Below are 15,576 nucleotides of genomic sequence, written 5' to 3'. Positions count from 1 at the left end.
TGTAGCCATTGGGAAGGCGCTAGAAGAAAATCCGGTTAAGTTTTTGTTGTTGTTGTTATGGTGTCAGACATTTAATTACGGTCTTTCTGGGGATTTTTAAGGTGTTTTGTTAACGTATGGAACTGAGTAAGGACGACTCTTTGTTTTGATTGGAAATTCTTTCTAATAAAGCGCTTTTCACATTTGTACTTGAACATTTCACAGCTGTGGTTTAAACGTTGAACAAGATCTACGGTGGCCGAGAAGTATGATAAAAATATTTGCAAAAACAATTATAATGACAATAAGCTTAATTAGCATACCGTGTACTACTTATTGGTAAAACATTCCGAAACACACCAACCTGTGTAAAAGTCTTGTTTCGTCGCCACCGTAGTAACGGAACTGCGTCCAAAAATCGAGTTGATTATGGTTCATGTATATTTACTTTCGTCATATAATTATTTCTATAACGTGTTCACAAATATTTTATTTAAAATATAATCACATTAAAAGACCATTTATTTAAAATACAGTTTAAACTATTTTTACGTTAATCCGGATGTACACATTTTCACTACCGGCTTTCGGCTGGTCGTAGTCCACTCATCAAAGATGGCGAGCGGGGCGCTATCCACGGCGGCGCTCTGGACCGAAGTGAACCGCTGCGGACAGAATGGAGACTACACGAGAGCCTTGAAAGCTCTTCCTAAAAGTAGGTATCCGTGCCGCTGGCAAAGCCGGACATCTCTTGTGGGTTGAGGGGGGCTGGCTTGTGGTCAGTCAGCGTTGCTCTGTGGCTAGGCTACGGTTAACTCCCTTGGGCAGCTGTTAGCATGTGGCTAGGCTACGGGCCGTTTGTCAGTTTATGTATCTTTTCCCTCGTCTGACTTGATTTTTTTTTTGTCTTGTAGCGTAATTAATAATACAATAGTGTAGTTCTTAAATAGGCTGCATGTATATTATGAGACGTGGTGTTATGTTGCACTGCCTTCTCGTGGTGTGTGACGTGTCTCTAGAATGACAGCTAGTGGGCTCATTTTACAGTTTATTTTTTGACATATGTAATGCAATGTCACTATAATCCTCTAGAAAATAAACATGTCGCTTGCTTCTATGATAAATATATTTAATTTTGTTGCACGGTTGTAAGGTTTTGCTTCTTTCTCCTTCTTTTGTCACAGTTTTGCAAGCAAACAGGGATGATGTGATGGCCCTTCACTGTAAAATAGTGTGCCTTATCCAGAAGGGCACCTTTAAGGAGGCTTTGAATGTCATGAACATGCAGGCCAAGGTCCTTGGCAGGTAAATTATGATCACCTTGGATGACATTTGTCTGCAAGTCTGAGTCCTGATTATAATTTTCATTTGAACCATGCAGTTTAAATCCAGAACTGGTTTGAAACCTCCTTTTTCTTCCTCCTCCAGTGAGCTTGTGTTCGAGAAAGCATACTGCGAGTATCGCTTGAACAGAGTGGAGAGCGCTCTGAAGACCATCGAAGGTGCACCCGAACAGACGGACAAGCTGAAGGAGCTCTACGGCCAAGTGGTAAGGCTTGTTGATTAAAGCTATTAAAAAAGTAAGCTCGTTTGGATACAGGTGGATAATACTCCCACTTACATCGTGGTTGATGTGATGCTGGTAAAACATGTTTTTTTTTTTTATGATACAAATTATTAAATGTCATGTTAAATGTGTGTATGTGTATAGAGAGATCGATATAACTGAATTTTCAGCAAACATTGGTGGAATTATCACTTCAGAATATAATAATTTCAGCTGTTAATAGTCATACATTTAGTAAGAAAACACATAAATGCCCAAGAAACTGTTTCAAGGAGGAATAAAAAATAATCGTAGAGTCGGACCTGTAATGGTGAACATTTCTTAACTGTGCAGGCACTGTTTTAAGTATGCTTTACATGACCAGGATTTTTTGGGCCGATCACCGATCAGTGAGTTTAAAAAAAACAATCACCGATCCGATCACAAGATGGAGGAATGTGTTTATCTAAATGACGTGTTCATTTACTGTATATACTTGTGTACTTAATTGCTCAAAAAATTATATTGACAATAAATAATGTATCTTTGTTCCTCTATTTATGCCAGTGAGGCATAGTGACAGACAGAACAAATGAATGGTCTTCTATTAGATGGAAGGAAGTAAATATAGTAATTCATGTATCCACATTTTGTGACATTTTTGTTTGTTGGTGTGCCGTGAGATTTTTCAATTGTAAAATATGTTCCTTGGCTCCATAAAGGTTGGAAATCACTGCTTTAGTCAGTTTGTGTATTCTAATCAGTCAGGTCAAACCAACATTACATGACAGAAATAATGGGTGCTAACTTACTGTTATAAAATTAGTTTTAATTAAATTACTTCACCCTCACCAAAACGTTAGCGCATGATTCGACAGAACGGCAGCATGTTTACGTTCAGCCGTTCGTGCTAGCAGTAGCTTGCAAGGCTACATAAAGTTTTTATTGCCTGCTTGCGAGCCGTATCGTATTAAAAGTACGGGAACATACCTCAAGCAAGCCTTAAACGAACGTCCTCTCCTGTCCTGAGCACCAGTGACCACCAACGCACGTTTTTTCCACATTTTGTCCTTATAATAGAGTCGGCACGATCCACTCTTGTTGTCATCGCCACGGTAACGAGTGTATCCGGTCGCATTTGAGTTGACAAGATAAAGGCCAATGATCGTAAAAAACGGGATGCGGTGGTATCGGAATACAAGATTGTATTGCAGTAGTCTGACATTACAATCATGAAAGAGCAAATTTGTCTTGTAGTCTGATCCGGGCATTACGTGTTGCCTATGTCCGACGTGTTGTCTGTTCCACACCGCCGACGTTTTTTTTTTTTTTTTTATAAAATAACTTCTTTGGCCATCAGATATTTACAGTACTATGTCAAAAGGCACACGATAAGGCTAAAAAAAAACCTAGCTTTTAGATTCAAATATACTGTGCAGGTGGCAACACGGAGTTAATGTCTTTTGCGGAGCCGATCAATGACGTCATTGGTCGGATTGGCGAATTATGACATTAAAGCCGATCAGCATAAAATGCTAAATATCGGCCGATACAATCAGCCCGATCAAATCGGTGTAAAGTCTACTTTTAAGTAACATTTGTAAATTATTTAGTGTCATAGATATGTAACAGTAAGTTAACCACTGTATAATAAAGCTAAAATAAAGTAAAACTACTCGCTGATTGAAGACCCCTAGCAGAGAAGCAGTTGGCGGAAGGTGTTTTTCGTTTTTAACTACAATGAATCGGTTCGTAATGTGCTGAGCATTCGGCTGCTGTTGTATGCATATCACACTTTTAAACATATACTTTCAAAATACTTTTGGGCTTTATTTCCGCAGTTGTATAGACTGGAGCGCTACGACGAGTGCAAGTCTGTCTACACAGATCTGATCAGGAACTCCCAGGACGAGTACGAAGAGGAGCGCAAGACCAACCTCGCTGCTGTTGTGGCCACTATGAGCCAGTGGGAGAAGACGCCGTTGGTAACTGTCGCTCCAGTTAGCAGAGGCACTCTTGAGTGGGTTAGCGTGTCACAACGTGAACAGTCAACGCTATGGGCCTGACTTACGAAATGTAATTTTGGAGCTTCTGAATGTTTAACGTGCTGACTCGGGGCCAATTACTATAAGTCATGTCATCTATAAAAAAATAAAAAAACTCCTTTCAACTCTGCATTTATTGCTTCAGGGGTCATTTCAGCGCACTGTGACAACTGGTGCTGGCCTCCTCCGGAGGAGTTTTTGGGGTTTGCTGTCCCTAGTATTAAATGCAATGTTTCCCAGAATGGTTGGTCTCATTCAATTTGTCAGGAGGTCGGGGAGTGTTAACTTAAACAAAACATGGCTTTCATGCAGTTGCTGGCTTGCCCAAACTACTGAAGCGTTAGATTTGTTTTCTGTAACTAGGTAATTATGCTTGTTTCTCTTTCACTAACATTTCTAAATTCCATCATTTCAAAATTCATTTTTTCATGATTTTTGAGTTGTTCAAAGTGGGGCTATATGTCAGCAGCAGACTGTTACAGCGGCTCTGTTAACGTTCTCCTTTGTGTGTATTTGGATGTTGGGAAAATGCTGAGTTCAGGCCGCCACCGCCGGCAGGGCGACATGAAGTTGGGGTCTCATGCCATCCTCTGCGTCAAAAAACCTGAATCCAGGCTCTTGGGCTTGAGAGAGGTCACAAAGAATTTAATGGGCAAAACACCAACTTATATACATTAAATGTTGTTGTTTGCGACAACCCTTTTTCTCTGATCAGTCAGTCTTGGTTGGGCAGATTTCTAATCGTGTCATAACACGCTGACCATCCCATCTACCAAATTTTCCATTGTGAACGCAATCGGCGCTACCTTAAGCACAAAAAATACATCCACTTTTACACCTGTTGCCAACAGCGCACACAATCTGTTAGTGAGTGAACACGTAATTTAGCGGTTGCTATTTCAGATCTTCGGCCCTTTGTGTATTATTTTGTTTCTCCTTTTCAGGAAGATTTAGGCCTTCCCGAGACTACGTACGAGCTCTGCTACAACACCGCATGCATGCTGATTGGCCGAGGTCAGCTGACGGCAGCGTACAAAAAGCTTCAACAAGCTGAAGGTCAGGCCCAGTCGCATTCCCAGTCCACCTTTTTTTATATTCTAAACCAGCGTTTACCAACCTTTCTTGAGCGAAGGCATATACAGTCATGGAAAAACTTATTAGACCACCGACGTTTCTTTTGTTTTTTGTTCCTATTTAATGCCTGGTACAACTTAAGATACATTTGTTGGGACATATATAATGATGAGAACATAAATAGCTCATAAATGGTTAATTTTAGAGCTGATATCTAGCCATTTTACATGGTTTTCTTAATAATAACCAAAATCTCCAGGCATACGATTAAGTTTAAGCATGTCAAACAGGACAGAAAGTATTACGGAATGACCAAGCTATTATTCTCTTGTATGACTGCTAACAGTTGGATACACAGGTTGATTGTACCTTCTGCCATCTCGTGGAAGAGCATTTCATTGTTCTCCATCTCACTGTACACCACTGGCAAAGATGAACAAAGTAGATACATAATTTAAATACAGAATAATTTCCAGAGCAATTAAGTGAGATTGGACCATTTCCCACAGCGCAAACGCAATGTTTTATTTTTTGTGTTTCAGCGCTTTGCAGGAGGTCACTGGCTGATGATTCGGTAAGTTTGTTCCTCTACTGTAATCTATATCTATAATCATTGTATCTTTGAATTAAAGGTCCTGTATTTTAGCTATTTAAACCCCCATAGAGTGACTCTCTAACATGGATTTAGTATAAAAGTGTCAATTTCATAAAAAAAAAAAAAACACCTTGGTTTTGTTATACGAGTGTCCAGAAAAGGCCTATCAAACAGCTACTTCTGTTTGCCCCAGTTTTGTATCCGCTTTGTCCATATTTGACTAAGACCGCCTCCTTTCTTCTGATTGGCTACCTCTGTGTAGAAGACTGATTTATGAGAGCGCACGTGTTTGTTATGTTGCTAGCGCTGGTTCAGGAGCAAAGTGGTAGGCCGAGATCTTCGCTACTGATGTAGATAAGCTAGAGAAATTCGAATGACCTGATTTCAGTCCTCTCGACAGAAAGCGTCTGAAATTCAGGAATGCGTGCATGATTTTTTTATTCATATTTCATATTTTAGTGAGACACTACAGAGACAATATTACATCCCAAATACTCGAAAAAGTTGGTTTGTCAAAATATGTCCCCTTTATGGTAGTCCAATTCATGATATATATATATATATATATATATATATATATATATATATATACACACACACATACATACACACACATATTATGTCGAAGGCCTACTTCTTTTCCTTCATAATGGTGTCGTCTCCTGCAGGACATAACCGAGGAGGACATCGAGTCAGAGCTGGCCGTCATCCATTCCCAGATGGCGTACGTGATGCAGTTGCAGGGTCGGACAGACGAGTCGCTCCAGCTTTACAACCAGGTCATCAAGCTCAAGTAAGAGAAATCTTCTTTTATTTACACGCAGAGGCATAAGATTGTGTTTGTGTGCAGTTTGTTCTTGCGTTCATGGTTAATTTTCATCCATATAATACTGTTGACTGTTTTTGCTTATTTTAGGCCTTCCGATGTGGGCCTGCTGGCTGTGACTGCCAACAACATCATTACAATAAACAAGGTGAGTCGATGGCAAGCCTGTGTATTTTCATTGATGAAGGTCACAGAGACAGGCGCAACAATAAAGCTGGAAGCAATGATGAACACGCACACCACATTTCATAGTCAATCCTCAAAATCTCTACGCTGTGCTCCCCACAGATTAAATGGCATATGACCTAAAAGTGATCGCAATCCCCCATTAGCCCATCTGTCGTACTGTAGGTATCTACTTTCGATTGGGGTCTATTGGGGAAAATTCCCTATTAGAATTTAATTGAAGTGCGAGCCCTGGAATCCTGATCAATTTCGGACATGGGACCTTGAGACTTATATATGCAATTTTGTGTCGCTTGTTGAAACTGGTGAGAGGGGCAATTTTTTTCCAACTTTCCAGGCCTCTTTTTCATGTTTTCTAATTTTGTAGCCCCCTTTGTAATGAAACTCGCCCCCCAAAATGGTGGCTGATATCCGGTTCAATTTTGTGCATGGGTCCTTGAGACTTTTTCGTATGTCCTGTTGTGATAGAAACGTCCACTCAAATTCATGTCAATCAGTGACAGTGGGTTCGGCGGCAACATTTTTTAAACTTCTCATTTATTGAAATGATCATAAAGGCAATGATTCCACAGGACCAAAACGTGTTTGACTCCAAGAAGAAGGTAAAGCTGACAAACACGGAAGGGGTCGAATACAAGCTGGCCAAAAAGCAGCTACAGGCCATCGAATTCAACAAAGCCCTGCTGGCCATGTACACTAACCAGGTGAGTTTCGAGCATACCTAATTATTCAGTACATCTGTGTGCTTTGTTTAAATTGAACAGTATTTGTCTGTTTGTTTTTTTGTTTTCCAACAGGCCAACGAGTGCAGAAAGCTGGCTTCTGGCCTTCAGTCGCAGAACCCGGGTCACCCGCGACCCGTTCTGATCCAGGTGGCTCAACTGTGCAGGGAGAAGCAGCACAGCAAAGCAGTCGAGTTGCTCCAGGTAGGGCAGCGCTCTGGTCACGGGATGAGCTGGAGCCTATGACACCTGTGAGCTAAATAATTGTGCTGTTCATCCCCCCCAGCAATTTTCAGAACAACACCCAGAGAGTGCGTCGGCCATCAAACTGACAATGGCACAACTCTATTTAGTTCAAGGTACAAGCATTTGTGCACATCATTTTGTCCTCTGTTTACAACTGTACCAACATTTGGACGCAATGAATGGCGGGCAACAAACTACCGTAGTTTCTCATGTATGATATGCTCTTAAGTAAAATTAGTTCCCCCAAAATCAGGAAAACCCTTCTACCTCTGTATAATGCCCACCATCAATTTGCTGCTATCCATATGCCATAACACGGTGGACGACTGGTTAGAGCGTCAGCCTCACAGTTCGGAGGACCCGGGTTCAATCCCCGGCCCCACCTGTGGGGAGTTTGCATGTTCTCCCCGTGCCTGCGTGGGTTTTCTCCGGGCACTCCGGTTTCCTCCCACATCCCAAAAACATGCATTAATTGAAGACTCTAAATTGCCCGTAGGTGTGACTGTGAGTGCGAATGGTGGTTTGTTTGTATGTGCCCTGCGATTGGCTGGCAACCAGTTCAGGGTGTACCCCGCCTCCTGCCCGATGATAGCTGGGATAGGCTCCAGCATGCCCGCGACCATTGTGAGGAGAAGCGGCTCAGAAAATGGATGGATGGAACCATATGCCATAAGCGTTATCTGTACTTAAGTCGGTTTTCAAAGAAATATTCAGCTGTGTCCATGCGCTGGTGTAATTCTGTTTTTTTTTTTTTTTTTTTTTTTTTTTTTTTTATTCCAGTCCATGCTTCATGTAAAAAAGCTTAGCGTTGCTTAATGCCACAAAATTGCAGCCAATCATCACCAAAATTTGTGGACATCTCTAATTATGCTCGCTTCCCCGTCTAAAAATATCAGAACAAAATCATTAATATTTGGCATTTTATATCGATCTGGCGGTACCTACAAGGAAGTATAATGCTCTATCGACTTCTGACTAATTTGTTTTGGGGGGAAATGCGAAATTACAGTAGTTTTTGCAGTGGTGTAAGAATACATAGTCATGTGGCACAAGGAGGCACACTCAGTTACCACCATAATGACTGTTTTTCATTTGATTGTTCTATATTTACAGCCTAGAAGTGCTGTTTTTCATCTGATTGTTCTTTATATACAGCCTAGAAGTGTTTTTCATACACATTTGCTGTATGACAAATTCCTGCGAATATGGACACACAAGCTATGATTCCCAAATACTTTAGTGTAATTAACTTTTTTCTTTTTTTAAGACAATCATTTATAACGAACAGATTTTTGGTCATCAGGTCACGTCACAAAAGCCTGCGATGTCCTGAGGTCCATTGAAGAGTTCAAGCACAAAGCGGGCATGGTACGTGTGGGGCAAAACGATTTAATGATGGACAGCATCTTCTCTACCATTCCAGTGATTGAGCATTTCAACAAGCTGTCAGCCTAAACTAAATGGTGCTATTGGCTCCTCAGGTGTCCGCTCTGGTGTCCATGTATTCGCACGAAGAAGACATAGACGGGGCTATTGATGTTTTTCGACAAACTATTCAGCACTACCAGTCCGAACAGGTTTCTTTTTTGTCATGTTGTTTTCATCCCTCAGCTGCAGCAAAGGATTGTAATTTGTTACTATAATATTTACCCATGTCCTCTTCTTTCTCTTCCACAGCCGGGATCCACGGCCCACTTGGCTCTGATGCGAGAAGCTGCCAATTTCAAACTGAAGTACGGGCGGAAAAAGGAAGCCATTTGTGATCTGGAGCAGCTGTGGACGTGAGTTTTATTTTATCAGCGTTTTAACGCCAAATTGATGCATGGAAATTGCCGGTATTTTTTCTTTTTGTGTGTGTGTCTTTTGTTACATGTATTAATAAAACCTTATTTCTTTAAACAGGCAAAACCCGAAAGACATTCACACGCTGGCGCAACTCATCTCCGCCTACTCTCTGGTGGACACGGACAAAGCCAAATCGTATCCTTGGAAAAACAAATCACGTCTTCTCTTTCACTTTAGCTTGAATGTCTTACAACTTCTGAGCGCAAAAATATGTTGCGTTTTCCTCAGTGTTCCCCTCCAGCCTGAGCAAGCACCTCCCTTCGGCGGACACCATGTCCTTCAAGGTGGACGTGGACGAGCTGGAGAACTCGCACGGAGCCACGTACGTCAGGAAAAAGGCAGCCAAAGTCACCGGAGAAAACCTTCCCAAAGAAGAAGGGTAACAATTTCCTCTCATCACTTTAATTGGGTTTGTTTGATTTATTTCATCGTGCTTTTCCAGTGGAAGTTAAATTGGAATTACTGCATGTTACTAACCTCTCTTTTTCCCCCAGTAGTTCGTGCCTGTGCAGCTAAAGACAGCAAAACTTTTACTTCTGCTAGAATTTGAGAAATACCTCAGTGGTACTCACAGTTTTTACACCAAGTACTTCCTAATTTAATATTATTGTAACCCACTGTAACAGACACAGTTTGAATATTAACACTGTGCTTAAATATAGGAAAATGAAAAAAAAATCACCACTGAAATAATGAATTTGCACATAAAAAGCACAAAAGTTGAATAAAGCTTCCTGAAGACTAAATGCAAATTTGTTAAAGATAAGATAGATACAACTGATTTGTACTCAGGCTGTGATTCTTACGTGGAATTCTAGAGTGAGTCTGTGTATATATTAAAAGTTGAAACTGGAAATATACCACAAACTATAATCTCAGAATATATCATTTCAAACTCATTTTACATTATCCTTAAAAAGAAATGTGTCACTAATGATTTGATTTCAAAAGGAATGCACATTAAAATCATACACTTGCTGCAAAGGCTCTCTGGAGCTTCTAACAGCCCAGGCTGAATTTAGCACCTGCCCGACATACAGAGATCTTACAACAGTCACGATGTATCACTTTAAACTACTTCTTTGATAGTAATTGCTACGTTCCTATTTGCAAGGGATTTGGCACCATTTTGTGGAATCTTAAGGCGTTTCGGAAAGAGATTTTCAGGGAGAAGCTGAGAATAGGTGTCACGAAAAACATGCAAATTTGTGACCCCCCCTTCTTGAGACACCTTCCATTTTGAATTAGCAATATATAAATGGAATTTAATTGGCTCCGTAATTTATGGGTACATCTGTTGTCTTTACAGACAAAGGGATCTGAAGAAGAAGAAGAAAAAAAAGAAAGGTGTGTTTTGCTCACTAATAAATCGAACGTCCTGGCCTGCCTGGAGGTCCTAAGTGCCCACCTCTTCCTCATCTTCCTCCCTCCAGCTAAACTACCGAAGAACTGCGACCCCAAATCCACCCCCGACCCAGAGAGGTGGCTGCCCATGAAGGAGCGCGCCTACTACCGAGGCAAGAAGAAGGGGAAGAAGAAGGAGCAGATCGGGAAAGGCACGCAGGGGGCCACGGCGGGAGCCTCCTCAGAGCTGTGAGTAACTTTATGTTCAATGAAATAGACCTGAAACAATTAATCTGACAACCATATTACAAAAAAGTCAAAACAAAATCTCTGCCTTTAAGCATGACTCATTTTTCTACGTGGGCTTATGTTAGTGTAGACTCACTTAGAAGGTGCGATGATGACGAGCCAGGAGGAAAGAGTCCGTAAAAGAATGAATGTCCGAAGTTTGTCATCATTTCACACAATAAAAAGAAGATAACAAAGTGCAATGGTTTTACTACAAAGCAGAACTTTTGTACCGCAACAGGGAATTGGATCTCCGCAAGTTGGAAATGTGGATCACAATCTACACCTCTCGCAAAAAATTAGGGATACAGGCAACGCCGCATATTGGTGAATTCACCTCTTCACTTTTTTTTTGGGGGGGGCGCAGGGAACCTTCCCACTGTTACTTTCTTAAAAAAACTCACCTATAGTAAAGTAACAGTTCAGTAACGTTCATAATCGTTTAGACACAAGTGGTGCTTTGCTGCTATCTTGCAAAACTTTATAACCAACCTGTTTTGGGGGGGCGTCAATTACTCGTGATGTTTCGCTATTTGCGGAAAGGTTCGAATTTGGAGACTTCCCCCACTGTGTGAAATCTTCTGCTATATTTAATTAATGAACATCCTCGAGTGCTCTTTCTCCCTCTGTGTGGCAGCGATGCCAGCAAGACTGCCAGCAGCCCCCCGACGTCCCCTCGACCGGGGTCCGCGTCCTGCTCGGCGCCCACCAACGTGATCCCTCCGCGGCAGCAGAAACCCGCGTCCTCTGGGGCCACGCGCAAGAAGGCACAACAGAAGAAGAAAAAGGGCGGCAAAGGAGGCTGGTAGCCGGGGAACGAAGGACCATTCAATTTTTATTTCATTCTCGGGTCCTACCTTTTTTTTTTTTTTTTTTTTTAAATTGACAGACAAAACCCTCCAACTCCCCTCTACTTTTTGTCTTATTTTTACCGGACATGAAACGGCACAAAATGAACTCTCCAAGGCGGTTGCGATAAAAAATGAAAATGTCTCTACGAGTGTTTCTTTTATTTTTGTCTTGTGACCTTCTGTTACCACAAGACAAAACTCATGTGAAGTGTTCCAAAAAATGAAACACATTTTAATTAAAAAGTACAAAATGAACCGCATTGGGCTCATTCTTCTAGCGATAGTTCATGTTTTGGAGTATAGTGTCAGTTTTGTAAAAAAAAAAAAATTTATTCGTTACCTTCATTTATCCAGGTAGGGCTATGCTAAAAATAATAAGCATTGCATATGTGAATTCAGTGTAATATTTTTTAGTAGCACGTAGCACTCATATAACACGTAAGCTATGATCAAGCGAAATCGATTAAACAATCATTTTGAATTGATTGGTTGTGAAATTGTTGATTAATCTTTAGCAACATCCATGCAACACTGTGATTGTTAATGTAACTAATCAAAACACAATTTCAACAAATACCCATTCCTGAGTAAGACCAGTAAATGGGCTTGCGTTGATCATGAAATGAGTGCTACACAGGTCGTCGTTGATCGATTGGGGGTACTCGCGTACCGAAAATTCAACTGATTTTAAGCAGTATAATTTGCATAGCATAAAATGAAGTAAATCAACACATCACAGGAGAATTGCTCAGGATAATCTTTTAGAAACATAATCGGCCCCTGGCTGGCTTTCATCAGGAGGAAAAATGCTCAAATACGGTCCGATTGATGTTATGCGTGTTCTTTCTCATGTCACAAACGCAGAGTTGGTGGCTTGGCCGAACTCTGTTGATGACGCACATAAAGATCTGTGATTGTAAGTATTGCACAGGTTTAACATGTGACTGTCAGGTGTCCTCGTAGACCGGGGAGGAAAAGTCACTCACTTCAGGATAATTGTTAGAAAACAATAAAAAAAATACAACCTTATTCATGTATATATTACGGCTTCGATCTTAAATTTAGTTTTTATGCTCTAAAAGATGACTTTCTTCATGAAGATATTGTACTTTTCTCAAATTTTTGACTATTCTTATCAAATTCATCTAAAAAAAATAAACTAATGAAAAATAAACATTCCTGTAATATGACTAATCTTGAATATATACAACGTTTCTCCTCATGTATACAATTTATTTCTTGAAAATATACAACCTTATTGTAAACATGACTTTGATCTTGGCTTTATTATTTCAATCTCAAATATATACTTTGTGAAAATATGCTACTTTTTCCTCTGAAACCTTTTCCCCATGAATCTAAAACTTCAATCTCGAAAATACACAATTTTTTATGAAACTATGCTCAAATATCCGACTTTATTCTTAAATATTTAATGTAGAACATATCCAACTTTTTAACAAAAAAATACAACTTTGTTCTTGTAATATGACAGCTTGAATTTTGACTTTTTCTGAACGATAGACTCCAACATTTTTTTCCAGGAAAATTATTGTAACATTACCACTTAAATCTTCAAAATAAGTTTTGTTTTTCCTTAATTATACGTCCTTATTCGCTTCAAAATGTACAAACTTTATTTCCCCAAAATACACAGTTATTCTACTAAAATTACAACTGTAATCTTGAGAGTGTACAGCTATTTTCCTCGTAAAATATACAGCTTTAGTCTCAGCTTTTTTCTGAAGGTGGCCCTAAAAGTGCTTCTTTCATATTTGTAAAAATGTGTAATCATCGGTAAGAATCCGCAGGTGTTTAATTGGATGGCTTTTCCCTAATCGGTCCGCGGCCATTTTCGGAAATTGCTCCAAAGTCATCTTTCCCTTCCCACGATCGGTGCACGATGCCTCGCGTGCCTTCCATATACGCCGACACCTTCTACGAGCCTCTGACCGACGACGTGGAGTCTCTCCTCGGCCGCTTCCAACACGGCGACTCGATCCGCCTGGAGCGCTTCACGGCCCTGTGGAGGGACGCCGGCTTCTCGGACATCTTCTTGGGTATCGCCGGCAGGAGCGAGATGAGGAGATTCTGCCGAGTGACCCTGGCCACGGCCGTCAAGTACTTCCTGCCGCCTTACTGCTACCAGGTTCGGGTCGGGGGGCTGTACCTGATGCACGCCTTCTACCACACGCAGCTCGCCGTTCCCCCGGTGCGGATCCGCCTGGCTCTGCGGGACTGGGACGACGTGGAGAAGTTCTTGCGGGACTCGGTCGCCTGCGGCCACTTGGACGTGCTTTATGTCTACCGGAAGCTGGTCTCGGGCAAGGCGGTGGACTACACCGCCATGCCGCATTCGCTCGTCTTCCAGCGGCCGAAGAAGGCCAAGGGGCAGCAGGTGTGCGCCGGCATGCTGGCCAGGGCCACCGCGGTCAAGGAGCTGCTCACGGAGGACTACCTGGAGGAGGTCGCCAACGTCCAGAGCCACTACCGCAAGATGAAGAACGACCTGGCGGAGGTCGGTACAGCTGCCGACAAGGATTTTTGATTGCTTCAATCAACAAAATAAAACATCAATAAAATAGATGAAGAAGAAGAAAGTGGCGATAAATTACATCATTTGGCACAATTGCCATGTTCAAAAGGACTAGGAGGAAGTACAAAAACAACTAGTCCTGTTATATATAAATGTATCCAAATAATGAGCCTGTGAATACAAGCAAAATATTTCTATTATTCATTTACATTTGAGTCTTGAAAGGGACGGATGAGAAGGGACGGGTAAATGTCTATATATTTATGTATCTATGTGTGTGTGTGTGTATGTAAAATAATCAAATTAATTGACAACGATTTTAATAATCCATTAATCTACTCACCTGTTGAGTTTTTGTGCTCTTTCTAGAAAGATGGACGTTACAGAGAGTTGAGAGCTGGTGAATTTTTTAAATTTTATTATTATTATTTTTTCCAAAGCCAACTCATCTGTAAACCATTAATTTTCAAGGGTAATACAACATGAGTTTGAAATGGTATGAAAGTTATTTGTGGTAGACCGCAGTCCCTATCCCCCATCAGTAGCTAAGATTACAAATGACATATTGATAAAATTATAATTCTGTAGTGTGTATGAAATGTCTGTCTATGTATAATAGTTATTATTATTTTTTCATTCTCATTTGAGTAAAGAAATGCCATGGTCACTAATTGCACAAATAGGGTCAATCAGTTAGCTTTAAAATGGTACATTTTTGTAATTGTGTCACTTTGTGGTCATTGTAGGTCCGCCTCCAGGCCACCATGACCCATGCAGACTTTGCCTCACGGCTTAAAGACACTTTGAGCGAGTTCCTCACATGGCAGCAGAAGACTTTCAACCCAACCAAAGACGGCCGTAAGGATGAGGAGGAGTCCACTGAAGGGGGGGCCTGCCGTAGTCGGGCCACCCTGCTGGCCTCCATCAAGAAGCGGGGCTATGGCCACGAGCAGGGGGGCTCCAAGTCCAAGAGGCGCCGTCAAGAGGCGGCGGCGGATTCGTCCGGCTCGGGCCCCGAGTGGCAGGGTCCCAACAAGACGGCCAGGCCCCTGTCACTGAGGGCCCGCACCTTGAAGACTCTCGGAAAGAACGCGGAGAAGTCATAGCCGCAGACGTGGCTCCTGAGCGCCCCCGACCAGGAGACGGTGGCGTTGAGGCGGAAGAACCAGCAGGGGCGCTACAAGCAGTAGAAGGTCCACGTGTGCACTTATTTGATATATTGTTAAGAAATCAAATGTTGTCTTATATTTTCGATAATATGGAATCAATTAAAAATATAAGATGTGATCAACTTACCTGACGACCCCGTGAGAACGGCGACATCACCGTTGGTTTGTACAGTATGTCGACGGCGGTGAAAATTTCCAAGCCCAGCAATATCCAGCCGTCTGCATTTAGCACACCTCTGTTATATGTAACAAAATGTTCCTTTTGTAAAACGAAGAGAAGACAGTGTTTGGAATAATTGAAAATTAAGTTCTCTCACGGGTTGA

The 15,576-nt window shown here is 41.4% G+C and overlaps 2 protein-coding genes across 2 annotated transcripts; both read left to right on the top strand.

Moving 5' to 3' along the window:
• The first annotated feature begins 574 nt into the window (after positions 1–574).
• srp72 (signal recognition particle 72) lies at positions 575–11,812 on the top strand. Its single transcript, XM_061686421.1, has 19 exons — positions 575–694; positions 1,164–1,284; positions 1,408–1,528; positions 3,367–3,510; positions 4,515–4,626; positions 5,187–5,218; positions 5,908–6,032; positions 6,156–6,213; positions 6,824–6,955; positions 7,049–7,177; positions 7,260–7,332; positions 8,523–8,587; positions 8,701–8,796; positions 8,897–9,000; positions 9,122–9,199; positions 9,306–9,443; positions 10,374–10,411; positions 10,498–10,657; positions 11,334–11,812. The coding sequence occupies exons 1-19, from the start codon at positions 595–597 to the stop codon at positions 11,503–11,505; spliced, it is 1,998 nt and encodes a 665-aa protein (XP_061542405.1). The 5' UTR covers positions 575–594; the 3' UTR covers positions 11,506–11,812.
• Positions 11,813–13,450: 1,638 nt separating this feature from the next.
• On the top strand, positions 13,451–15,189 carry LOC133407291 (snRNA-activating protein complex subunit 1-like). The gene is made up of 2 exons (XM_061684973.1): positions 13,451–14,065; positions 14,830–15,189. The coding sequence occupies exons 1-2, from the start codon at positions 13,451–13,453 to the stop codon at positions 15,187–15,189; spliced, it is 975 nt and encodes a 324-aa protein (XP_061540957.1).
• The last annotated feature ends 387 nt before the right edge of the window (positions 15,190–15,576 follow it).

Source organism: Phycodurus eques, chromosome 9, assembly GCF_024500275.1.
Source record: "Phycodurus eques isolate BA_2022a chromosome 9, UOR_Pequ_1.1, whole genome shotgun sequence".
NCBI lineage: Eukaryota > Metazoa > Chordata > Actinopteri > Syngnathiformes > Syngnathidae > Phycodurus > Phycodurus eques.
Note: the sequence above shows the minus strand (reverse complement) of the source record. Positions and strands in the feature narration are given on the sequence as shown.